The 24,330-nt window shown below is 47.2% G+C and overlaps 8 protein-coding genes across 8 annotated transcripts; 4 read left to right on the top strand and 4 right to left on the bottom strand.

Annotated features, from left to right (window-relative positions):
* Positions 1 to 951: 951 nt before the first annotated feature.
* On the bottom strand, positions 952 to 5,278 carry E1B28_009683 (uncharacterized protein; the record flags this gene model as incomplete). The annotated part of the gene is made up of 29 exons (XM_043154591.1): positions 952 to 967; positions 1,031 to 1,098; positions 1,152 to 1,212; positions 1,272 to 1,332; positions 2,036 to 2,085; positions 2,152 to 2,283; positions 2,350 to 2,417; positions 2,499 to 2,585; positions 2,656 to 2,713; positions 2,766 to 2,789; positions 2,842 to 2,905; positions 2,968 to 3,008; positions 3,073 to 3,148; positions 3,226 to 3,339; positions 3,413 to 3,435; positions 3,498 to 3,521; positions 3,582 to 3,704; positions 3,769 to 3,800; positions 3,858 to 3,880; positions 3,933 to 3,977; positions 4,036 to 4,064; positions 4,119 to 4,156; positions 4,207 to 4,222; positions 4,291 to 4,309; positions 4,378 to 4,431; positions 4,485 to 4,505; positions 4,559 to 4,783; positions 4,842 to 4,926; positions 5,033 to 5,278. 29 exons carry the CDS (start codon positions 5,276 to 5,278, stop codon positions 952 to 954), a joined length of 1,923 nt encoding a protein of 640 aa, XP_043007046.1.
* Positions 5,279 to 5,298: 20 nt separating this feature from the next.
* Positions 5,299 to 5,624, bottom strand: E1B28_009682 (uncharacterized protein; the record flags this gene model as incomplete). The annotated part of the gene is made up of 2 exons (XM_043154590.1): positions 5,299 to 5,459; positions 5,516 to 5,624. The coding sequence occupies 2 exons, from the start codon at positions 5,622 to 5,624 to the stop codon at positions 5,299 to 5,301; spliced, it is 270 nt and encodes an 89-aa protein (XP_043007045.1).
* Positions 5,625 to 6,142: 518 nt separating this feature from the next.
* E1B28_009681 (uncharacterized protein) lies at positions 6,143 to 8,505 on the top strand. Its single transcript, XM_043154589.1, has 19 exons — positions 6,143 to 6,276; positions 6,329 to 6,407; positions 6,470 to 6,483; positions 6,542 to 6,640; positions 6,700 to 6,709; positions 6,766 to 6,783; positions 6,838 to 6,863; positions 6,921 to 6,946; positions 7,006 to 7,043; positions 7,098 to 7,122; positions 7,181 to 7,192; positions 7,243 to 7,258; positions 7,311 to 7,353; positions 7,403 to 7,503; positions 7,563 to 7,622; positions 7,685 to 7,712; positions 7,772 to 7,826; positions 7,890 to 7,914; positions 7,991 to 8,505. Exons 1-19 carry the CDS (start codon positions 6,212 to 6,214, stop codon positions 8,187 to 8,189), a joined length of 939 nt encoding a protein of 312 aa, XP_043007044.1. The 5' UTR covers positions 6,143 to 6,211; the 3' UTR covers positions 8,190 to 8,505.
* A 927-nt stretch (positions 8,506 to 9,432) lies between these two features.
* E1B28_009680 (uncharacterized protein) lies at positions 9,433 to 10,599 on the top strand (the record flags this gene model as incomplete). The annotated part of the gene is made up of 8 exons (XM_043154588.1): positions 9,433 to 9,542; positions 9,619 to 9,655; positions 9,732 to 9,977; positions 10,050 to 10,125; positions 10,187 to 10,233; positions 10,296 to 10,350; positions 10,419 to 10,448; positions 10,505 to 10,599. 8 exons carry the CDS (start codon positions 9,433 to 9,435, stop codon positions 10,597 to 10,599), a joined length of 696 nt encoding a protein of 231 aa, XP_043007043.1.
* A 168-nt stretch (positions 10,600 to 10,767) lies between these two features.
* On the bottom strand, positions 10,768 to 12,388 carry E1B28_009679 (uncharacterized protein; the record flags this gene model as incomplete). The annotated part of the gene is made up of 4 exons (XM_043154587.1): positions 10,768 to 11,468; positions 11,568 to 11,595; positions 11,649 to 11,676; positions 11,751 to 12,388. The coding sequence occupies 4 exons, from the start codon at positions 12,386 to 12,388 to the stop codon at positions 10,945 to 10,947; spliced, it is 1,218 nt and encodes a 405-aa protein (XP_043007042.1). The 3' UTR covers positions 10,768 to 10,944.
* Positions 12,389 to 13,269: 881 nt separating this feature from the next.
* On the bottom strand, positions 13,270 to 17,366 carry E1B28_009678 (uncharacterized protein). Its single transcript, XM_043154586.1, has 14 exons — positions 17,271 to 17,366; positions 17,170 to 17,220; positions 17,080 to 17,117; positions 16,841 to 17,024; positions 16,617 to 16,784; positions 16,429 to 16,568; positions 16,276 to 16,374; positions 15,981 to 16,222; positions 15,798 to 15,928; positions 15,625 to 15,741; positions 14,007 to 15,568; positions 13,737 to 13,934; positions 13,617 to 13,684; positions 13,270 to 13,502 (listed from the first exon to the last, which is right to left on the bottom strand). Exons 1-13 carry the CDS (start codon positions 17,294 to 17,296, stop codon positions 13,653 to 13,655), a joined length of 2,988 nt encoding a protein of 995 aa, XP_043007041.1. The 5' UTR covers positions 17,297 to 17,366; the 3' UTR covers positions 13,270 to 13,502; positions 13,617 to 13,652.
* Positions 17,367 to 17,391: 25 nt separating this feature from the next.
* Positions 17,392 to 19,371, top strand: E1B28_009677 (uncharacterized protein). The gene is made up of 5 exons (XM_043154585.1): positions 17,392 to 17,476; positions 17,528 to 18,105; positions 18,166 to 18,268; positions 18,375 to 18,553; positions 18,612 to 19,371. Exons 1-3 carry the CDS (start codon positions 17,424 to 17,426, stop codon positions 18,255 to 18,257), a joined length of 723 nt encoding a protein of 240 aa, XP_043007040.1. The 5' UTR covers positions 17,392 to 17,423; the 3' UTR covers positions 18,258 to 18,268; positions 18,375 to 18,553; positions 18,612 to 19,371.
* A 3,735-nt stretch (positions 19,372 to 23,106) lies between these two features.
* E1B28_009676 (uncharacterized protein) lies at positions 23,107 to 23,941 on the top strand (the record flags this gene model as incomplete). The annotated part of the gene is made up of 5 exons (XM_043154584.1): positions 23,107 to 23,407; positions 23,469 to 23,551; positions 23,616 to 23,714; positions 23,775 to 23,834; positions 23,894 to 23,941. The coding sequence occupies 5 exons, from the start codon at positions 23,107 to 23,109 to the stop codon at positions 23,939 to 23,941; spliced, it is 591 nt and encodes a 196-aa protein (XP_043007039.1).
* Between the last annotated feature and the right edge of the window lie 389 nt (positions 23,942 to 24,330).

Here is a 24,330-nt window from a genome sequence, read left to right as displayed (position 1 = left end):
TGGCTTAGACGGTAGACCCAACACAGGGACCAGTTGAATCCCGTACCAAAGACTGAGACCAGGGCGGCAGGACCAGGGGAGACAGTATCCACAAATTATGAGCATCTGCGGAGCTAACAGGGGGGCCAGGCGGTCTTGTTTTGCGTCAACGGGCGACTCGGACTTTGAAGCGGTGGAGTTGGATCGAGCCTTGTGCCATCCATATAGTCTGCTCCTGGAGCACTGGCCCGGGGGGTCGAACCACTTCCGCTCTAGTACAGTTACTTTACCATGCAATTTGGAACGAAGCTTCGGTCAACGGTTATTAGTTGCCACTTGTTTGAATTTACTCCAAAAAAAATAGTGGTAGTTTACAAGTTAGCCTACCGCAAGGGTTGCTCCCATCCGATTTAGCGAGGCAGACTATGAAGAAAATAATCATCTAACTAATGTTGAGGACCGAGTTGTCCAGAGGAGTTGACGTGCTTCACGCGAATTGAGTCTTACTCCTCAAAAATAAAATTCCACTCCGACTCCGCTTTTTGCACTTGACGCGCCGCCGTTTCGTTTGAGCGAATCCGCCTATCCAGTACCCTTACTCCCAAGTGTGTGATTTCTGATCAACCAAAGGTCAAATGGGTCACTGCTTGGACTCGGAGGTGTTCTCTCTAATATTTTCACTCCCCGGGGCAAGTATCTGCTCCGGGACTCACTGGGACATTGGGCCAACGCGGTCTTGAGCCATGCCTCAGGAACTCAAAAGCCCTAGGGAACTGAAACCCTCCACACAAAATATCGGTACTGCCAGTGTACCAGAGCTTCCCTAACCGTGTCACTCAGTGCAAAGGTACGATTACAAAACGCACTCATGATACGGTAATATACATACATAAGTACAACAAATCCATGATCATGACAGAAAATCCATCTTAAATAATACGAGAAATATCTCTAGCAATAGATTATGTTTTTTCACCAAACAGTCGGCCTGTAAAAAAGTCCATTCGTTCAGCACGAAAACCGAAAAAAAAAGCAAAAAAAAAAGACTCACCCAAAAGTCTCCCCAGGAGCTAACGAACGGACAGGCGTCGCATGTCCATCAGCCCCAGCGTATGGAACCTACGTAGAGTAGTAAGAACCCCATCCACCATCAGCGACTCGGCTAAACTCACGACATTACCCCACCAACTAGCAATAGCCTTCCCTATCATACCGTTCCTCGGATATTGAAGCCTATACGGGGGGTGTTAACAAAAAACAAATCGCAACGGTGGGGTGCAGGGCATACTCACGCAAAAAATATGAGAATCACTGAAAAAGCGACTCCAGCGTCTAAGGCCGCAGAGAGAATATCTGTTTTTGTTATCGTTAGCGGCTTGCAAATTCCCAATCTGGACCCTCTCGTACAATTGTATTTCTCCCACCAAGAAAATCGGTATCTGAATTTTAAAAAGGGGGGGAGAGGGTAAGAACAAATTTAACGATCTTCGAGCTCGTAGAATGAGTTGACGTACTTTCTAATCAGATATTGGAAAATAAACCCAACAATCCTATCGCGAAGGGGGGGACATAAATAAGCTCAACAATCCCGTAAAGATGAAGAAGAAAAACCAACAACTTACGCAGATGGTACAAAATTAATAGCAGTCGCGGGAGGTAGTAAATTCGTTCCTGCAAACACAATGGGACTTTTTCCCCCCAACCACTTTAAGTAAGTTGCACGAGTAGGATGGATCTCATGGAAAAATAAACGCACAGACTATGGCGAAAACACCCATGTTTAGCGATGCATGCACACGGAAGATTAAAACAAAGGAAAAGGAGGACCGGAATCTTACTGGATGTATTTCACGAAGGAATTCGGATATCGCTTGCTGATAAGCCACGGTATTGCTGGCGCGATTGCACCTATCAAGAAGAAATACACGAGGGCTAGAAAGGGAAATAATAAGAATAAGAAAAAAAGCAGCCTTCGTCGGTTGTAATTTTTTTTCCTTACGACTACAAGCAGTTTAAATCGTTAGTAATCCGGAATAGAGTGTTCATGAATACTCACTAGTATATCGAACCCTTTGAAAACAACCGGCTGGGTCCCACCAAACCCCACTACAAGGTGTGTTCAGCAAAGTTAGAGAGACGCGAAAAAGAAAAGAAAAAAAGAGAGAGACGTACCACCATGGAAGATACTCCGAATACTGCAGTAAAGGGACATGTAAACCTAACACAACATAAAACTCAGCACACAGAAATCTCAACCAGAGAACCTCTTCGTACCCATCAGGTTGATCATAATCACACATTTTCCTATTTTCCAGAAAAGAAAAAAGAAAAAGTCAACGTCTCGCCGATGAAAATACTCTCAAAACCCACGTTATATTTGAAAACATCCAACTCTGCACACCGAGCTGAGTCGTCCCAGCCACCACCGTTCCTACAATCTGAAAAAAAGAAAAAAAAAAGGTACAATTAGCAATGACGAACAAGAACACATTTAATCCCAATGCGAATTTTCTCCTCACCTGTGCCCAAAACATCGCTCTCGGAGGGATCTTCATATAATGCCCAAGCTTGAGGTCACCCGTGAACACCATTGCTTGAGCCATCGTCTACCCCCATTAGAATGAAATTGATTTAGTAAAGTGTCAGTGGAAGCGGGGGGGGGGGGGGGGAACTCACGATATACCCCCACGTCTTGAACATCAACATCGCAATCGGTCGTCCAGGGAGAGCATACCTACAATATCATTCGTTCAGTAAACTTTGTTTTTCAAAGGCCAAAACGTTACCCGATAATAAGTTCCGTTATGACACTATAAGTAACAGGTAAGATGCAGAGCCTAAACGATCAACCTAGCAACATACTTTAGCGCAACCTTCTGGTTCGTGATCGCTTGAACAATACCAACAGGGACAACATAGACCACAGCTGTTTCGGAACCAAGTGTTGAGTTAAATTCTATCGGGAAGTGGAAGGGGAGGGGGATTTACCTATCATTATCGCCAGTATCAACGCCCACACCGGCATATGTCTATCCAAAAAAAAAAAACAGTAAGCACGCAAAAATCTCTCTCTCTCTCTCCACTGGCACTCACGTCGGCCACAACTCGATACTAATCACTCCCAACGCAAACGGAACAACAAATACAGTATAATACCACCAATCAGGGACTACACACACGAACGATTAAAACGTTTCAGTCAGTTTATCAAAAATATCATCAATTGGACATGACAAACCGACAAACCTTGCGGATAATGCGACATCAAACGAGCATGAATGTCAGGTTGCTCCCTAAGTGAACGGCGAGCTTGATTCCATATCTGTTTTCGATAATAGATAAACGTATGTGAAAGTGTGGCTTCACGGCCGGGGGGTTGGGTTAATGATTTGAGCCCTAGAGGAGGGAGGAGGGAGGAGGGAGGAAACCGTACCGGTGATAGTGGCGAACGACAAGCTGAAGAAGAATTTTTATTTTTATTATATCCTTTCGATAATCTGAGAGCCGAGTGGTCATACCCATAAGACAGCGCAAAAGTCGTGCTAAATGGAACGAAACGATAAGTGAACTTGTCAAAAAAAATCAATCCAAGGTTGACTGACGATAGAAATAGCGGACTATAGTCTTTGTATGCTTCAAGGTCGAATGTCATATCGGGAAGTTTGAGAATTCGAGTAACATTATACGAATGATACGTATTGTCGAAACACGACTTGTTCAAGATCCTGAAAACAGGTAACCATGTCAGTAGATATATTCAAGGAGCAAGGGGGAAGAGAGATAACGGACGGCATGTACTGGGCGAACCAGACGTTGTTGAACTAGGGAGGTGACTTCATTAGAGTTCAACAATGACCTCACAATCGATCAACCCTTACGTATAGTATCGGTGTTATTATCCCTTCCGTGAAGGTCAGTTCTCGCTCCTCAAGTAGTCAAAGAACGAAACCTACAGTAGAAGAATATGAAGCCGACGATGACGTTCGCTTGTGCCCACCCTAGAAGTTCAAGTTAGAAGCGGTTCATGGAAAAGGGATAGTACTGGGTGAGCCGAACATGGCGTTACTAGAGGAGAGCCAATGTATCTATCAGGTGAAGTGAATAGGGACCCGACGGAGAGTATGCGCAAATCTACGCACGCGATTTGAACCCAATCGAAGGTCAAGATGGAAAATCCCTTCAACCAAAGTCAGCTAGTACGTCGAGAAACATAAGGTTTTAACCTACCAAGCCATTGATATAGCTGAGGTTCGCAAGATGATAATCAAAAAAAATGCAGAAAGGTAAAAACTGTCGGCGGAAACGACGAACCCGAAGAGTTGAGCTACAACTGTTTTGAGTTGAGGGTTAGTACAACTTAAAAGCGCCACAGGCACAGAACATCAAATGGTGACCCACCAGGATTCTCAGGCCAAATCCAGGTTACCCACGAAAAGTACGAAAGCGCTCGGACTGTCGATATCAATCAGTCCGAATCCACCGGGATATCGAAAAATAGCACGAACAGAGATAGCCGGGTAGAAAATCTGAAAGAAACGTTAATCAATAGTTTGTGAGTATAGTCGAAACAGCCACTCACACCAAGCAAATGAAAGTGCAAACACGAGCCAAAAATATTTCTGGCGTGACATGCCACCACGAGTTCCAGCGCCGGTGTAATACTCCGAGTGGAGAGCATTGAAAAGAGCACATGTCACAAGGTTCGTCGGCCATATCATTGAGGGAGGATCGACAAGAATACGTCGGGCGATTCCACCGATTGAGAAACCAATAAACTGAGTGGACATTACCAGAAACCATTGGTCTGCGGAACAGGATGAGGAGGGGAAAACAACAAGGGATGAGGGGAAGGCAAGACGTACAGCTGAAATTGTATACTTGCTTGTAGAACACACGCTGGACGGCAATGATGTCCGTAGCATATGCTGATTCGGAAGCCACGGAAGCCTGTAAAGACCGCGGTTGGTAAAAATACGCTGAAAGGAGAAGGTACGTGACCAACCATGACCTAGTGAGAGCATGAGGGTCTGGACATTTGCGGGAGTAGGAGGGCACTCACTGTTATTAAGACGTGTTCTTTGATAGAAAAGGGACCAGGATTCATTTCGAGGCCAAATAATGTCCAATGTCTTGGAATGTAGGCTGCTGCTGCACGTCCGAAGGGGTAGGATAGTAGTAATGGGACAATAGTGGTGAAGGTGATGGAGGGATATCGAAACATGAAGAATTGGTTCACGCCAGAGAATAGGATTGCTGAAAAGATGCCAATGACCCATGCTCGGAGAGTGGACACCGGCATGGTAGGGTCATCTGTGTTGGCTACTGCTGAACGGACCTCTGGATAAGGACTGTCGTCTTCGAGGTCGAACTCGTCGCTGTCCCAGTTGGGATCGTCAAAGTAGGCAGATGATTCCTAGAGAGAATGATTACTAAGGGTGAAGGAAAGTTGAATGCAGGGTTCCATACCGGCCGTCGTTGAGCTTTTTGAAGAGATCAAGAGTCGTGAATATGATTGATAATAATGAGAAAGACTCACATATAGAGTCCAAATCGCTGGCCTTGATAGAGTCGCCGTCGACTGTGTTGCCACTAAGGCCACCTGATGAAGACTCGTCGGCCCTAGCAACCTCTGGTATTGCCTGCATCCGCAACGGATACCGATCTCGACTCATCTCTAAACCACCTTCCAAGCTCGCTGGCGGTTTGCAACCAAAAGCGTAGTGACAGTAGGTCCCGGGCCAGGCACGCGTGATTGTTCGCAGTTTCCCCGCTGACAATCATATGTTCAAGCGCCAAGTCAGCAAAATTCCCGTAACAGCGTGGTGTGCTCAATACAAGCGGTGGGGGTTGTCGTGGTCGTTGCTGTGGGGTAAAGCCAAGGTCAGTCCAGTCCCACATCCGTCCTTAGGTCGGTCCCGGTCGGAACGTGTCTGGAGACCGGAGCGGCACCGGTGTTGCATGCCGCTTAGCTGTTTCCTTTCGCCTCGAGCAATCTGTGAAAAAAGCAACTTTTACAGAAAAAAGCGGCTCAAGCAAGTCTAATTTCGACAGTTTGTCGTAAGAAACGCAACTTTTTTTGTTATAAAGGCACGATCGATCGGGTCGCCGGCTGAATTTTTATTTTATTTGAAATTTACGAAATGTTGCAGGGTCGAGGACGATAGGCAGAATGAACTCGGATAACTACTCCCTTTTTTTTTCTCTCTTCGTTCCTTCTGCAACACTCATTTGAATGGCCACAATATCGATAGGAACAAACTATGGCGCTCTTCTCCTCGGTGCGCTGTGCTCGTCTTTGTATGTCCTTTTCTCACTTGGTATACTTCCCACTCATATATTCCCTTGACAGATTGTCCGGAGTGCTCTTTATGCAGTGTTTTATCTACGGTCGAATGTATAGGCGGGATCCGGTGGGAATGAAGATCTTCGTCAGTTCATCCTCTTCTTCTATTCCCATCACCATCCTTAAACACGGTCACGCTTCTTTCAGATCGGTCTCATCTGGCACGCAACTTCCCTCGCTTTTCTCACCTCGCCATTGACAATTCTCGTTTCAAAACAGGCTTCTCGACACACTTCATAATGTCTCGGTCTGGGCTGGTTTGTGGTCGTGGTTTGTGGTCGACTTTGGAGCTCCAGAACGGATTGATAGCATACCAAAGTAAGCTTACCGTGTTTTTTTGTTTTTGTTTTTTCTTTTGATTTGACCCGTCTTTTTAGAGGAATTCCCGTACGTGTTCTCTGTTTCCATGCATGCCGTAACCCCGCGTCTTATAACATTGGCAGCTGTCTGTCAGCGTAACGGTGTGTAACTTCAATATATGTTTCCCTCTATACTCACTGCCGTTGGTTCCTCAGGGCGTCCTTACCCTTCTCGTCCACGGGTAAGCCAGCGCCCCAGTGTTTCATCAATCCCAAATGTTAATGAAACTCCTCGATAGCTTTTTTGCGTATAGGATATACAATCGTGCGTGTTACCTCATTCTCATCACACATGTCAACCCTCAGTTTTTTCCATTTCCAAAGTCCTTTCGAAATATCGACTGCTTGTCACCATTCCTATCGTAAGTTACCTCCATACATCTGATCGCCGTTTAATTCAAACACCCTTCTTTCAGGTAGTTTTGGCTCTACTTCGAGTCGGTGAGTTGGATCTACTTCAAGAGACCGACTAAATATTGAATGAAATGGGGTCGGGTAGGTTTCGCTCTAAGTAAGTTACCTTCTAGCGTACTCCATCCATTGCTCACCTCCACACTTCAGCGACTGCGCATCTCATGTACGTTCGTCTACTTGGTGGATATGAACGCCTACTTAAATCTGGCTTACAGGCTGAAGGACCGTAGCCTTGCCGTCTTCAAGGATCATCATACGGTGGGTTCCATTCTCGTTGTAGGGAAATAATTCAATTTACCTTTCGTAGTGGATCTTCTCTCTTGGACTGGGGCTCTCATCTGGAGTCGATATTCTTATCACCATCACCATGATGGCCATTCTTCACGGCTCTCGCTCATCGTCGTTAAGGCATGTTCCAAAGGTCCTATTTTTTATTGCATTATCTCTTACCCGATCCCGACCTGCAGCCTCGATACAGTGATCAGGTCCTTGATCTTGTACACATTGGAGAATGGTGCTCTCACTACGTATGTCACCGAATTTCAAGGAATCCCGTTTCCACCTGATCAATATGGATCTTCTCTTATAGCGCCGCAACTATTGTTTCGATGATATGTGTACGTTTGAACCTACAATTTCGCATCATTCAAATAACTGCTGAGATCTTGACCTTTAGTGGCTAGTCATGGATAATCTCATCTTCTTAGCATTACACTTTATCATCGCGAAGCGTACGTATAAGCTCTTCCTACCACACTCGAGCACTCTCTAACGACCTTCTCCTCCTCCTCTAGTATACGCAAATTCGGTTCTTGCCATGTAAGTCCCCTACCGTGGGGGATCATCCGTTCCACGGATATTGACGTGCTTTTTTTTTTAAAAAACTCAACCACAGGCTCAACTGCCGCCGAGCACTACGCCGCCAATCCGGATCCGAACACACAGATGGAGGGAACGACCTGGCGTTATCACCTGGTGGTGTGGTCATTTTCAACAAGACGAAAATGCATCATCATCATCCGAGTCATCATAAGAGTCATACTGCGATGGAGGTGAATGTGGAGAGGAGTGTTGAGTTTCGTGTGGAAGCTTAGTGCCCTTTTTTTGCCCTTTTTTTCTTTCCCACCTTTTTCCGTCGATTGTGGTTATTGGTTGTCTTTTTTTTGGCCACGCGGTGGAGATTGGGAGCTACGTGGTTAGCTGGTGAAATAGTTGGAAAAGGGTTTGTTTTTGTGATGTTGATTTTTTTTTTTATTCGTTCCCTCCTTCCTACCCTTCCCTTTGGGGTTTTGAAGATTTACATACTACTTATGGTTTTTACGCGCGGTCGATAATACAGTGGTAGTAGTTTAAGTTGTTATATATATATCTATATATCTATCTCTATATCTATCTGTGCATTTTAATTCATGACTCGAATTGGGATGAGGAAGTACTTGCCGTATATGGTAATGTAGACGGAATTGGACCTGGTCGCGGTATCACTCTTTTCCAACGCGGTCTACCGGGATTCAACAATTCAATATTCAACTCGCAACGACACAGAGCGGGTATACCTAGGCGGGTTGGTATAACTCCTCCCTTTGAGAAAACGGGGGCTTTGATTTACAACCAGTCAGTCACGGTTTGTTCATTCCGAATCCGACATCGACGTTCTTCCGAACGGTTAGCGCTTTAGCCGTTAATTGGTGCAACTGATTGTCGACCGACATGGCCCCCATTTCCCAAGGTCATGTTTGTTGAGATTCTATTCAATCTCCTTTTCCTCTAATACGCCGACACCATACGCATCTTTATCGGTATAATTTCCCGCTCCCTCGGTATGTTTTGATCATGAAATCGTTGTTTTTTTTTCTTTCCTTCCTTGCTTTTCCTCTTTTTTTTTTTTTTTTTTTCACACTCGACTTGCACTTGACAGATCTCAACTGCACTGGGTTCGTTCTTTGAAATTGAAAAAAATCAAAATCATCGGGTTCTCGTTCTGGACCGAAGTTCGACGATTGCCGGACGAACTTCACCCTGGACCCCTGGGTACTACAGTCCGGCGGAGAAGTTACAGTCTACAGTATGATGTAAATTCTACTCAGGGTTCGGTGACTTTAGAGCACGAGCGTCGAGCACTTTTTACTTTTTTTGACTCGGACTCGGAGTATCCAAGGAACCAAACAACCCTCCTTCACGATTTTTTCCGCTGCGGCCCCCACCCACATCTTTGGACAACGAATGATTTAAAAAATTAAAAAAAGAGCCATCTAGGATCTTCGGAACAACATGGGCATGGGACAGAAGAGGGGGAGGGGGTGGGGGGGTTTATAAACTCACGCCGTCTGTTGTAAAATGAAATCTCATTGGCACCCCACCTCCACGATGATGAACAAACTTGCATTGCTACCCCTCCTTGTTGCAGGAGTTGCTGCTCAACAGTCAGGTGTCACTACAAGATACTGGTTCGTTTTTTGATAGACCCCTTCCGACGTCCACGTCTGTCTACTCCGCTTACTCCCTTGGTTTTGCGCATTTCAGGGATTGCTGCAAGCCTAGCTGTGCATGGACCGGAAAGGTATATACCGTGACATACCATCTTCACCTTCACACCCCGATTCCACTAACCCTATTTTTTTTTCGTTTTCCAACAGGCATCCGTGACAAAACCCGTATTGACATGCGATAAAGCAGGAAACACACTCACAGATGCCAGTGTCAAATCTGGTTGCGACGGCGGAACCGCTTTCACCTGCACCAACATGTCACCTTTCGCAGTCGATAACAACACCGCGTATGGTTTCGCTGCTGTTAAACTTGCGGGTGGTACTGAAGCTGCTTGGTGTTGTGCGTGTTATGAGTTGACGTTTACGAGTGGGCCGGTTGCTGGGAAGAAGATGGTGAGTTAAATTTGTTGCTTTTTAGGTATAGCCTAATATTGATATTGATATGTTCCCTCTTTTCCACTGTAGGTCGTTCAAGCTACGAATACGGGAGGTGACCTCGGAAGTAATCATTTCGATATTCTTATTCCTGGAGGAGGAGTTGGTATGAAGTCTTTAGTCTTTACCTTGGGAACAAGTACTTAAATCCCCCTCCCCCCCTCCAGGTCTCTTCACTCAAGGATGCCCAGCCCAATTCGGTAGTTGGAACGGGGTATGGGTCGTTTTTATCTCTCTCTCAACTATCGCATTTCTCTTATTCGGAAATTCTGCCAGGGTGCTCAGTACGGAGGTGTTTCCAGTCGTGACCAGTGCTCTCAACTTCCTGCATGTGAGTGCCTTTCTTTCTTTCATTATAAACGCCCATATCGAACTCCCCGTCTGATAAACGATTTATAGCCCTCCAAGCCGGTTGCACCTTCAGATTCGGTGCGTAGTATCGATCATATAATGTGAAATCGAGGTTAAATGACACTGGGATCTAGATTGGTTCCAAGGAGCAGACAACCCTAATGTGTCCTTCCAGCAAGTTACATGTCCCACCCAGCTTACGAACATATCTGGATGCACGCGCAAGTGAATATGAGGATTGGGTGGTTATGGGTTCATGTACCAAGAAACACCAGACGATTGCTCGTTTTTCGAAAGCGGAAGGAATGTCGTTATTTTTATATCAATACCATTGGCAGAGTTGATTTTTTTCTCATCTGAAAGGGGGGGTCCCTGAAACGAGTTAGACGGTGTAGATCGTTCGACCCCAGCAAGATATATGGGTGTAACATGCAAAATACGACTAAGCTATATCAACATCAACGAGGACAAGTGTTTCTCCCTTCAAGAAAGCCAATGGGTAACAATAACTGATTAACAAAACTACTTGTCCTTCTGGAACCCTCCTCCGTTTCTTTGTTTCTTTCCGTGTCTTTCAAAAGACAAGCAAACTCCCAAACATCTGTCCTCGTCCACCTGACCTTCTCCCAGAACCAAAACCTGATGCGATACCAGGACCCGGCAAAAAAGGTTTGTATTGCCACTCTCGAGGATGATACGGAGCAGCACCGACGTTCTCATCAAAGGAATCACGTTCTTCGTTATCCCATTCGGAAGGTCTGACAGGTGGAAGTGGCACGGAAGCTGTTTTTTGCGGTGGTTCAAGGTTAAAGTTGAGAAGAGATGCGGGTATCCAACGAGCCGGGGACGGAGCTCGTCTACGCCGTTTCTGGTTCAGGCTTTTTGAGGTGGCCCGAGTGGCGGTGGTGGTGATGGTGGGATCAAGAGATTCGGCGACTGGAGATGTGGTACTACTACGGCGGCTTCTGTCTTCGCCGTCTGTTGAAGATGGGGTGGTATCCTGTACCACGTTCACGGGTTTGAGGAGACAACGACGAATGTGACGATTCAGATTGGACGCCACTCCAAATCGACGACCGCAAGCTTCGCATTGAAAGGCTAGAAAATTTCCGGGAGTTGAGAAGGGAAGGTGGGTTCGGGAAGGAGGGATTGTCGTCAGCCATTTCTGAAGGGCTCAAAGACAAATCAGTACGCCACCTTTCTCACCGGTGTGAACGAGGAGATGCTGAGAGGGAATCCATCGTTAGGCTTGTTCAGAAAGAAAGAAACTTTCTTCACCTTTCTGAGCGTACTGGGGCGATCGAACCTATCGATAAGAAAGAGGTTGAAGGTCAGGACGGCTGCAAGCAGAAACGACGTCGAAACAAGCTTATCGCGGACCTTTTGTGGCACATAGAGCAAGCGTGTCTACGCTCTCTGGTTAACGTACACTCAGCTCCTAGGGGGGCAACGCCAACGCTATTGGGCTCGTTGACGCAAATCATACTAGGAGGCGGTGGCGGCCTTTCAGCACTTGGATTCAGGGTGACAGCCATCTCTGAAAGAGTCGGTAATCTGGTGCTGGTTGAGGCCCGAGAGGGCGAGATGGACTTTTTATGAGGAAAACGGGTAGAATGAGGATCAGAATTGAGCAGAGACGACGGAGGCTCTAGTGGTTGATCGTGGGTTGAAGGAGGAAACCAAAGATGCTGATATGGGGGTATTTCCTCGGGATATAGATCGCTGAACGGTCTTGCCAGATAATCGGGGTGTGTCATGCCGGTGGCGTGTTGTAGAGTTGGCATGGATGCAGAGGTCGATGCCTCCCCGGAATCAAAGAGAGAGCGGTACTCGTGATCAAGATAATGCAGAGCTTGGGGGGATCCATCTGAGAAGTTCTGAATAGCATTCGCACCTCCTGTGGTATCTCCATCTACCGGAAGCTGAAAAGTGGGATAGTTGTCGATGGAGGAAAAGTTGATGTAGGACGCTGTGGGACGTTGGGAATAATGGTGGGGAGGGGTGGCAGTGACCGACATTGGGTCGTGGTGGGCGAAGGTTCGCGGAGGGGCATGGAAAGGAAGAGAACGGACGATACGCAGACAAGTTATATATGCCGGACGTTTTCGAGCACAACCAGCCTACATATCTTCGCGGACGGCCTTTACCTAAACACGAGAACACTATAAGTCCTCATGGCTGCCCTTCAGAAGCAGCCTCTTTTTTTCTTTACACGGTATCGTTTTCCCTCGCTTCTAATTCAATAACAGATAGTCACAGCTTTGGGCAATGTTTTCCGTGAAGATCAGCCAAAATAAGCAATAGTTCGACGGCGATGGAAGATTAAATAACCTTGCCATGTAACCCTCTGGTAACCTCCATCAGTGTCGTGGCCAGCATCATCCCACAGTTTTTCATTCGGCGGAGGTTCGACCAGCCATTATGCGAGCTGTGCCGTCCTTAGCAGCTTCTTCTTACCTCATGGTTCGCTGCAGTCATCTCAATGCCTCCTCTTTCTCCGAGAACATCGTCCTTTGCAGCGCAACAGTAGCAACCGAATGCATTCCATGACAGCTGGCTAAGCGCTCCTACTCGGGTTAATGACCCTTTTTCAACCTAAACAATGCACTGCTCCGTCGTCTCGATATGATCCTTCCAGGGATTCTGTTTCTAGCAAAAAACGTGTTGATCGTGGAAACTCCTTGTACCTTCCAGAAGAGGTAGAACCGTGAATGGACTGTCACAAATATTTTCATTTGAGTGGAGTGCGCATGAACCCCCTCAACTGGGGAAGAAGGGAAGGGGGGGAAACTAGTGTGCTCAGTGGCGTGAAAACGTAAATTTGGCCGGGGATCGTCGTAGCACTAGTTGCTGAGATCCGTAGAAAAATCGCAGTGCGACCGACGTTCTCACTCGCTCGCTCGAACAAACTGTTCTCTTCTTTCACTTTGGCCTTTTTTACATAGATAGTAGGTATTGAGTAGAAACTCCAGTAGATAAATAGAAATAGACTACAGTAATGCCAAGAACCAGGGATGACCAGTATCTTGATACTATGGAAAGATCTCGAGAGAAGAAAAACACGCGAAGCTTCGCTCAGACAAACAAATGACTCGAACCCGTCATTCCCGAGTACAGAAGTTTATCTTTTAACTGCCGTAAGGAAACACAGAGACAAGAGAAAAGACACCAGAAAGAAAACCCAATCAAACGGAAAGGGAAAGCTTCAGCTCGGACTTCCATCACAGCAACTAAAACAGAACATACCACGTTTCCCGCCTATCCACCGGTAGCTTCGTTCATTCATTTGAACTTGCTCAGGAGCTTTCCGCCAGCTGCGATCAAACAATCAACTTCATCTCTCTCCCTTTCTCTCTTTTCACTTACTTTGCGCCAAACTTTCAAGCTGATCCCTCGTGTTACGGCCGGCAACTTTATTGACTGCGCTCAGGGCATATCCAAATGCAGACGAACCGGCGAAAGGGGCTGAAGAAGAAGAACTTGGCGACGGATAGTTAGCGTTGCTGTTGTGGTTGTTGAACCCATTCCCAGCCTGATATGGTCCGGGGGCCGCGGAAGTAGGCCCTATGGAAGTTGGAAATGAGTATTTTGGAAAACAAAAAGTTCGCAAACGGGTTGAATCATAGCAGAACTTACGCGGAAGAACCTGAGATGGTTGGTGACGATGATACCCTTCAGAGGGTGGTACCCACGACCCAGGCATTGGCCCAATACCAGGTGTCGGTGTCGGGGAAGGTTGTGTATATGATGGCCTATATCCGCCATAGTGGTTATTGTCATTGTTCGGCGGTCCTATAGGGTATGAAGGGCCATGGTGATATGATGACCCAGGCTCATTGACGGGTGCCTGAAGGAAACTTGAGTTGGATGGAGGCCCCTGAGGCGTTTGATGAGTATAAGGAGGATAAGAAGCATTCGTGCTACAAGGACTTTGAGAAGATGAACCAAAGGTGTGTTGCAATGCATAGGGGGCATGAGGTTCGGATGGGAACGGATAATGGTTTTGATTTCGGGGAGGTACAGGAACACTGGATGGGAACGTGGAGGAGGGAGAAGAGGAATATGAATTCATGACTGGAGATGGACCAACGGAGTTGATAGCCGCCTGGGGAAAGAAGATTGGGGACTGGGAAAGATTCTCTTGTTGAAACGATGTCGGCTCTGTAGGTCCAAAATGTGACGAACTTAGTGGTGGGGTCGGCGTATGTGTGAGATGGGGTCGATAATCGTCACCTTGGTAAAAAGGTTGCTGTGCGGGTGGGGGGGGACGGTGGTGGGTATGTTGTGACTGAGGCTGGTTAACGCCCCATTCAGGGGGAGGCCAATGGGGTTGTGTTAGTGGTTGCGCTTCAGGAGAGGGAAATTGTGGCCCTTGAGGAAAATCAACGAAACCTGACACTTCAGGTCGACTGGAAGTCTGTGATGAGGGTCGATTTACCTCAGGTGGATTCGGTCTTGATGAGGGACGAGATGTTTGGGAGGGTGGTCGAGGTCGTGTCGAGGGGGGGCGGGTTGCTAGATTTGGACGTGGGCGGGAGGAAGGGTGTTGCGGAGGAGGGGATAAAGGTGGTCTGACGTTCGCCGAAATGCTCATCGTCGCCGCCAGTGCGGATGCATGCGGGGGATTGAACGAAGGCACTGAACTGGCCGCCGCTATTATAGGTGATTGGAGCGGAGCCGGAGATGACGGTGACGATATTCTATGTCTGGCAAAATCATCTGCCAGGGTAGTCATGTTGGCGGGCTGGTCTGTAGTTGCCTGTACTTGTGGCTGCGGGGTACTAGGATGGGAATTGAGTGCAGGACCGGGAGATTGCTGAAGATTCGATATCGAACTGATAGCAGCGGGTATAGGATTAGAGCTAAATGGTGCCGGTTGAGGAGAGGACGTCGAAGGTACCGTCGAACTAGTATCCGTACTTTCCGATGGAGCGCCGATTTGCACTTCCTCTGCTTCGAGAGAATACGGGGGAGGTGGGGGCTCATCTTTACTCTCTTTCTGAGTACCCAGCCACTCTTCGTACGCCTGTCTGCTACTACCTGCAACTTTGTCCTCCGGGTCACCATCTATTTTGTTCATGTCTTCATATCTAGGACGTGACGACCAATAGTCTTGCAGTTCCTTGGAAGGAAATGATTCATGAATCATTCGCTCGCTCCGAAGGCCTTCTGCCGCGAAACCACAGATTCTCATATACCTGCCACCGAAGATTTAGAAAATAGAAACAACATAATAAACCTTTTTGGCTCTCACCAATCAGCAGGTATGTCGTATCCATCTGCGTCGAGAGCCAGGAAGGGAAATTTACCTCCATCTGGTAAAAGTCGTGCCTTCTCAACCACAGGTATGAGAGCCGTCCCTTCATCATATCTACAGCAGAAACTGCATCAGAGAAACAAAAATGAAGTCGAGGTGGAAATCCTCACTCATCCCACATCGCCCCGTACATAGACCGCACTCCCAAACGTTTGGCACTGAATATCTGTTTCCACAAGAACCTCCCACCTTCTCTCTTGATATCGTTAAAACCCCAACGTCCATCTTTCAGATTGAATCCCTGTCGACGAACTTGTTGGAACGAAATCATCAGTGCCGCAGGAAGGACTTACAGAGAATCCCGGATAAACAACGGGAAGGTAATCAACCTTCCTTTTCCCTTCTTCGTGCCTCTTCTTTAACAAGTCAATATCTGCCTTCATCTTGAATTCCGCAAAGTTCTCAACGTCCTGGTTATTCCGCAACCGTCCAACCATCCATGGAGAAATGGCATCAAAATCGTTGAGCCAAACATCGAGGAACTCGGGGTTGCGATCGGCGTCTTCTGTGGCGGTTCGCCAGTAGGTTGGTGTACCTTGAAAATAGAGTTAGAAAGCAAGCTTGAATTTGTGTTCTCGGAGTAATCACCTGCCATGACATATGCTCCTCCAGGTGTGATAGAGCGAATGGAATCGACAATATGTCTTACGAGCGCTGGCGTATGGTTTCTTCCCTCGAACCCAAATCCTGATCGATACGATCAGATAGGTGTTTCTGAATTCGATCCTAAGGAAAACGTACCCCACAGGGCGACGACCGGCTTCCCTTTCTCTCTCAAATAATTCGGACTTTCCAGGATACGTTTGTCGTGTAACAGGTGATTCCAATCCGATTCTAATACTCTCGCAATTCGATCTGCAGGAACACCCGAAACGTCATACCTGTGTCGAGGTGTGAACACGAGACGTTGGGAAAAGCGGAGAACATACATTATTGTGAACACTCTACCCTCTTTCTCAGCCGCATCTTTGACACAATCACCAACTTCATCTCGGAGACGACGTATTCCCGTATTCCCATTCTCTATGTCACACTGTCCCGCGAAACGCTGGAGAAAAACACCGTCAATTCCGTGTTGTGCCATCCAATGAAAATGCCTATGTTAAAAAGGAATCAATGACATGTGCGCCAGAGAAATATGTTTTTTCCGAACCGTTGGACGGTTTTTGGGTTCCGAGAAGAGAACAGAAAGGCTTGTTCCCCTGTTTTGTGTTTCAATCCCGGAGCTGGATAGAGTTCTGAGGAATGATACTCTGATACATCGGGCCAGGGATCGATAGTAGGCTTTCCACCATCGGGTATAGGATAATTGAACCAATGTAACCAGCCATGATGACCTTCATAAGGGCAAATGAGTTCCAAGGATGGAGTCGGTAAATTGAGCCTTAATACCTGGATCGATAGGTTTACCGTCACCAGCGCATGTAAACCTGTTAAAGATGACTGAGAAAATGAGCTTCAGGCTCTTTGTGATGAACGTACCATCCCTGGTACCCGACAAGAAATTTATCATGAATAGTCGAAGGATTGGCTCTAGACTGTTGGTTAGTCCACATCATGGGCATCGAAATGGCAGGGTTAACCTCTTCAATGTTTTCCCATTCTCCATAACGATTCAACTGTGCGACAATGAGAGTAAGAGCGAACAAAAGCGGCTTGTCACGGCTGTGCCCATCGCCGAGTTGCTGGTCGCAGCGCCCACGACCTGGTTGACATATTACTACCATCACCCTGCGATGAACAACGAATCCAAAGATCTTGCTCACGCTCTCGTCGAGTTGCTGGCAAAGTATGCTCATAAGCAATACAACTACTCGATCTGACTCAACCTTGGCCACAGGAAACCCTCGACATCACGCCTGCTGGTTGGAATATCTGGGATCCCAGCATCTGGGAAGACAACATTTGCAGATCTGTTGCTTAAACACATAACTGACTTGCTGCTGAGATCTGAACCTCCGACTCACGATCGCGCGATTGTCGTTGGATTGGACGGATGGCATCTCACTCGGGCTCAATTGGAGGAATTTCCGAATCCCCAAGTTGCCAGAGATAGACGTGGAATTCATTGGACGTTTGACTCGGTTGCTTATCTGCAATTTCTTCGAACCTTGCGGGACGACATAACCCCCTCAACCCCAACCATAAAAGCCCCCTCATTCGACCACGCTACAAAGGATCCTACCCCAAATGCAATTTCAGTTCATCCATACCATCGTATTGTTATCGTCGAAGGCCTTTACACAACCATCAACGTCGAATCATGGGGAGAAGCAGCACGTCTATTGGATGAACGAATCTTTCTTGATCTCAGTGTCGAAGATGCCCAGCGGAGATTGGTCAAGAGGCACGTCAAGAGCGGCGTCACGAAGAACGAGAAAGAGGCTGTTTGGAGAGCAGAGAATAACGATATGCCCAGTATTGACTTATCTTTTCTATCGGAAATATGGTGTGTTCTTAATCCTGCTTCTGTGACAGATGGTCGCTTCGTCGTCGCAAACATGCTGAAGCCAACGAGGGTGATAAAGAGTATTAATGACCCGGTTCTTAGTCGTAGTAACAAGCGATAGAAAGAAATTTGGTGGTGAGTTGTGTACCAAAGTCTAAAATGATTCACCCGTGTCATAACGTTAGTAGAGGTTCTCAAGTTTTCTGGTCCATAATACATGCCCTCAGTTGTATACCAGATACATTGATTTTAAATCCGACGGTACCTGCTTCAAGTTACGTCTCAGCATTTTTACGTCAACGGCGATTAGTAGTCCCAGTCCTTCGACTGATGGTTGGCGCTGATCCTATCCCCTCAATTCCTCTCTAGAACTCACTGAACTTCTGACGGAACTTGATCCACCTCCTGCAATGAGCCGTGCGGTCGTTTTATAAGTCTGTGCTCACAGTCATGAGTTCATGACCCTCTGATTCAGGTTAAGCTCGCGTGAAGCGGTCGACGAACTCCACTCAACGAGGCCAACTACAGCGGCAAATTCAGCCACCGTCAGAGCCCGGAGTGCTGGAAGCATGATCCAGTCGAGTAAAACCTCTCCAGCAGATTCCAAAACCAAACAGTGTCGCTCGGCATTTATAACGAGCTACGACCAGGGAAGTGCAAGTTCATGGAACTCGTCAGGCTTGATAGCGTGACCAAGATCTTAAGAACGAGTTTTGTTAACTTTGGTGCATTGCAGGTCATATACCCCCGGTTTGAACGTATCGCGGGCAAAATGGAGAGTAGTCCAGAGGCGAGGAAGAGCCAACCACAAGTCCGCCATTGATGGCAAACCTGGCCTAATGCACATGGGCGCTTTGGTGGTATCCAGAGTCCCTATATGATTGCGCGAATCTCGCAATCCAGTTTCTGGACAATGGTCTTGCGCGGAAAGTCTGCAGAAGCGGAAGATTTCGGCCAGTATGTCGTACGGGGGACGACGGATAGGGTACATGACCGACTATTATGCAAACGGGATTTTAGATGCCCTACTATATTGACTGAATCCTTCTAGCCCAGCGATGTATTTCGCTGTCGAGAAAATCACCTTCTAGCAGTCCAGGCAGGATTGATTTATTCAAGAATCCTTTCCCACTCCCCACCACTTCATTCATCCTAGACAATCTGCACACACTGGGTAGGAGACCCACTGCAGCCGGTGTAAATTCATGTTTTCAGGCAGTATGGCAAATTGCGGCTTGAATGAAAGCTATTACTCGAGACATAACCTATCCATTCAAAAGTTACAAGATTTTTCATTACAACGAGGAGGGCCATTCAAACAGGTGAACTTCAAGCTGGGCTTACTTCGTCGCGACCACAACAGCTACTAGCTATGTGCAAGAGGAGATACCTGGCCGCACAGCATCGTTTGTCGATTTTAAAGTCCTACGTCGCTCAGTCTAAACACTACACGCAGAGAAAGCCTGACTATCTTCGACATTACTTGAAATGCGAGTCCTGCCACCCATCTCATTGCGGTTCCCTCGAACAAATCAAAGAACGTCGCGAGAACCAGAATACCAATCCGAGTATTTTCATACGTCCCACATCCTCCTCGAACTGGTACAAATCCAAGCTCATCCGGATCTTCTAGTAAATGTCGATCATCGCCCTCAGGGTAAGGGTAGGTTTGGGCCTTGAGGTCCCTTCAGGACAGGCGCGTATCGAGTAGCAGCCAAAAAGCCCTGACGTGAACCCATCTTCGTGAAAATCGCGTTGAGGTACTCGCCAGCGTAGCTGATGGAACGTTTGCCCTGGATCGAGCGCATGAGAGATTGAACGCGAATGGCCTGGTAAGGGAAGGAATGTTGGACCAATGATTATATCGATTAGATTCGGCAATATGTTCGGTCATTCATGCCTTCTCCTATCCGGAGGGCCATCAGCCTGCCGCAGAATGAGGGGTTTGAGATCATTCATGAACAGGTCCTTGTATCGTCAGGAAAACGAGCAGAAGGAAATGAAATAAAGTAGAAGTGAAACGCGATCGCAATTTGCCTTCCGTTCCGCTTCTCACGAACTGTAGAATATGTTAGATAGATCAAACGCGACCAAACGACTCTTGGGCATGAGCTACGGGCGGAAAACAGTTAGTTGGGATTTTGTAGACGAGAGAATCGAAACGCTCAATTCACGTCGCTGTGCAGTATGGTATAGTCCTCACTCCACTGGAACATTCCCGGTATACAGCGTTCTTCCTCCTCTGTCATACCTTTGAGAATGTTCAACGCAGTATCGGATGACAGGCCAGAATAATATGGTCGCACTCTTCTGTCACCCCGGAGGCAGTGATGAGTTAAACCTTGGGATGATTTACACTGACACGAGTCAAATGAGAGTCAAATGAATGTAATATAAGTTGGAGATCCAACGTACTGCTTCTCGGCGGAAAGAGCGACCACAGGCGTTGCGATTAATTCCGTAAACGGTAACACGAATAAGAAACCTACTTACCTCCCTCCTGGTATCGTCAGCCATGAGGGTTTACCGATAATTTGCAGCAGGTGATGGTTGTGCGTGAGTTGTATGGAACTCACGATGAGATAGTTGTCGTTTAATCCTTCAGAGTATCCATTTCTTCTCAGATAGGCTACTCTCCAATGCTAATTTCCTCCCATGCCTATTCCATTGACTCCACTAGCCGTCCTGCGAACGCGTTGAACCTCAGAACATCGTGAATCAATCTCCACATGTGAACCAAACAGCGTGGCTGACAGAATATTGTGAAAAGATTGTCCCCAGCCCACTCAAGGCTCCACGATCTCGAAAGTCAACTCGGTCTGGGCGATCGGTATAAGTGAATTCTGGTCAAGAAATCGCACAAAATTTGGGTATGTGCATAGATTAACACAATCTGAGTCCGAGACACTGATGAATCACCAATACTTCTTGGGATCAAGTGAATACGTACAAAGCCACTGTACAACACATGAAGAATCTGTAACTTGACCTGTCCGACATCTACACATGCTTGCCATCGTTAGATAGGGAACTGCGTCAAGTCTAGAATGAGAACATGCAACAGTTGAACGAATTAGAAATGCACATATCCACGTCAATTTCTTCCTCGACTGCAATACTCCTGGTTTCTTGAACCTGGCAGTTTTTGCATGCCCTCCCGGACGTGCGCCTCATGCCCATTGTATTCATTGAGAGCCTGGTAGTATCGCGAGTTTTGATTGGAGTAGCAATAGAGACACAGTGAACTTAGAAGCATACCCATGTGGCTGCAAGACTCCTGAACCAACAACCGCCACTAAATTCTTTACTAAGTCGTAAACGGATACTCTCGCCCCTCATGCGTAAGATGAAGGTCCCGGCGGTGTCATTTCTACTCAACCACAAGACACAAAGGTGAGCAAGCCAGGATGGTTCCCCAGGAAAATTTGCCGACCGAAGGATATGCAGGAATATGATAGCGACTACGCGGTCACCTGAGCGTGAGTCCGAGGTCTCGTCTTTTGACTGTGCGAATTTCTTTCCCTTTTTATCCTACAGGTAAGATAGATCCAGTAACGCTTTATCGCCTTCTCAGTCACACCCTTTGGCAACACGTTTCTTCTCTTCAAGGTATTTTTCCTTCTCGGTATTTGCAGGGCGGACGTTTAATCTGCACTCAAATACGTCACGACCTCGTACCTGCCAGCGGGCCTTCGCTGGCCCACATACACCATGTCATTATAATCAACTTGAGACAGCTTGAGACTATCAGCTTGACGAGAAACGACGACGAATCAGCGCACAGGCCCATACATGACATTACGTTTCAACTTCATATTGGGCTGGTGAGTTTGAATGGTCTCCTTTATTGAATGACATGTCGCATCTTAGCCTCCAGATTGGGACGGAGAACTGTCCAATATTATCGTTAATGTTTCTCCCCACCACCATCGCCTCGCTCCTCCCCAAGCCCCACCCCACTCTCGCTCGGTCTCTGAGAAGCTCTCAGCGCGTCAGACATGACCGTTACCAGTTCATCCAGTTTTACTCTCAAGGCAGTACATTGGCAGTACGCTCAGTAGTGTTCACAGAATTCAGAATTCAAGGATCATTCATAGGCAGGCAAAGGTGCGTTCACTCGCGTCATGGATGACTCCAAGCACTCACGAGTACTTCAAGATGACCATGAACTCTGCCAGAGGCAATAGAACGATTTTCAGCCACCGATCGTTATGAACACAACGGCTTTCAGAGCTGTTGCCGTTCGGTCAATTATGACTCACCGCACGGCATGTAAAATCTTATAAGTACCAGTATTGCGTTCGCGGCATGGGTCCTTTCTTCCTCATGGTCGTAATGCCACCTTCACGTCACTTGGGTGCTGGGCGTTGGCAGCACCTCTACCTCTCTGTGTTTCATCGGTTACCGATGTCTTTGGCGATATTCAGACAGGGAATTCAACCCGCCTTGAATTGAAATCCCTTTAATTAACCGGACGCTGTTGATATCGATTCACAGCCAGGCCTTACCGTGTTCACCGTTAAACCCCGAACTCCCGCCACTCAAGTACTCACCCCCCACGTGTTAACGGGGTGTTTTATTGAGAGAATCCATGATGGTTCAGGGACTCTTGCATCAAAATCAACCGGTGGACTCGGAGTGGGATGCGAGGTGGTCAGTGATCCGACAAACGATGTCTATCCATACATAGCACCTGTCATGGAAGCAACTGTTCCTACCGCTGCGCAAGTCACGCTGTCAGAGGACTCTCCCCGTTGATAATGAATCGGGAAATCCAGGTCCTACGCATCTGCCCATTGGCAGTGGCCCGAGGGACCGCGAAATCGCCGGCGTTCCGATCGCATCATAACGGTCTCGCGGGAGAAGGTGGAAGATTAGGTTCACTATTTTACGGTTTTGGGATTCTAGATCATACTTGCAGAACGAGAATATAAGCAACCATCTCCCCCGAGGCGCCCTTTTCTTGTAGCATGCCTGCCATTCCCCCGTCAGACATCCCAAAAACTGCTGGTCCGATTCTGTTGGGATACCTCCTGAATTATGGTCTCCACGGTGTCCTTACGGTCCAGACGTACAACTATTACAACGCCTTTCCAAATGACCCCACTAAAGTCAAAGCTGTCGTTTACGGCGTGTATATCTTAGAGACGATCCAAACTGTCATGATCACCTGGGACGCGTTCCAGTATTTTGCCTTCGGATTTGGGGACGCATCGGTATTGAGTCAGGAAAATTTAGTTTGGTTTGACGGTTGTATCATGGACGGGGCAGGTGAGCTTGGGATATCTATCTGTGATGTCCGGATCTGGTTTCTGATCGATTAGCATCCCAGTTGCATTTGTGGTACAAACGTACTACGCTCACAGGATTCATCTGTTGTCAAAGTCAAAAGTGCTGATGGGTGTGATTGTATTGGTGGGTCTTTCGGCCCTCCGTCTTTGCAAGGACTGAGCTTCTTGTTTTTTTGAATATTTCATAGATGGCACTCGTGCAATTCGGGGGTGCCATCGCCACAGCAGCTATAGGGAAAATGGTCGGTCAGTTTTCGAATCGAGACAAAGATTTCGTTGCAGCAGGCGTAAGATTCGTTTTCTGTGTCCCGGTGCCAGTCGAAATCTCAAGGTTCTGCCTTTTCAAGATCTGGTTAGGAGGAAGCGCAGCATGCGATATTGTGATAGCAGTTTCGATGACCTACATTGTGCGTGATGCGTTTGAATAACCCTCTCTACGCCTTTCTCACTGCGTTACACCCTACAGCTGTCCAGTTGCGATCCAGGATATCAGGATACAAAGGACGTTTTGTAGCGCATCATCCGATTGACGATAGAGACTGGCACTTTGACTGGTTAGTAGAACAAGGTTCCTCCCTCATCTCCGACCATCACTCTACTTCCTCGCAGCCGCTGTGGCAACAGTCGACCTGATCCTCTTTGTCGCCTTCCCCTTATCAACATATCACCTGGCTCCCGGTATGATATTGGCCAAGAATTATTCGAATTCTTTGTTGGTTATATTCAATAGTCGACTGAGAATTGTGGGTGGGCGAGGACAGTCGAGGCTGCTCGAGTTGCCAGTGATATCTTCTTCGTCGGAAACAGAGTTTCGTTTTGGAATCACGGAATCGACGGGAGGCGAAGGCAGCGCGTCGTGGGCGTCGGGTGACGGGTCAACATCGGGTTTAGACGTAAACAACT

This window comes from Marasmius oreades, chromosome 6, assembly GCF_018924745.1.
Source record: "Marasmius oreades isolate 03SP1 chromosome 6, whole genome shotgun sequence".
NCBI classification, from domain to species: Eukaryota; Fungi; Basidiomycota; class Agaricomycetes; order Agaricales; family Marasmiaceae; genus Marasmius; species Marasmius oreades.
Note: the sequence above shows the minus strand (reverse complement) of the source record. Positions and strands in the feature narration are given on the sequence as shown.

Coding starts and splice junctions, on each gene's coding strand:
- E1B28_009681 (XM_043154589.1), top strand. CDS start 6,212: ATGGCCACAATATCGATAGGAACAAACTATGGCGCTCTTCTCCTCGGT. Junction 6,864..6,920: donor CTTACCCTTCTCGTCCACGG/GTAAGCCAGCGC, acceptor ACTCCTCGATAG/CTTTTTTGCGTATAGGATAT. Junction 7,713..7,771: donor CTATTGTTTCGATGATATGT/GTACGTTTGAAC, acceptor CTTGACCTTTAG/TGGCTAGTCATGGATAATCT.
- E1B28_009678 (XM_043154586.1), bottom strand. CDS start 17,296: ATGGAGAATGGGAAAACATTGAAGAG. Junction 16,785..16,840: donor AACCCAAAAACCGTCCAACG/GTTCGGAAAAAA, acceptor TTTTTAACATAG/GCATTTTCATTGGATGGCAC. Junction 16,569..16,616: donor GGTAGAGTGTTCACAATAAT/GTATGTTCTCCG, acceptor ACCTCGACACAG/GTATGACGTTTCGGGTGTTC.
- E1B28_009677 (XM_043154585.1), top strand. CDS start 17,424: ATGAACAACGAATCCAAAGATCTTGCTCACGCTCTCGTCGAGTTGCTG. Junction 17,477..17,527: donor CTCGTCGAGTTGCTGGCAAA/GTATGCTCATAA, acceptor CCTTGGCCACAG/GAAACCCTCGACATCACGCC. Junction 18,106..18,165: donor AGAGAATAACGATATGCCCA/GTATTGACTTAT, acceptor CTTCTGTGACAG/ATGGTCGCTTCGTCGTCGCA.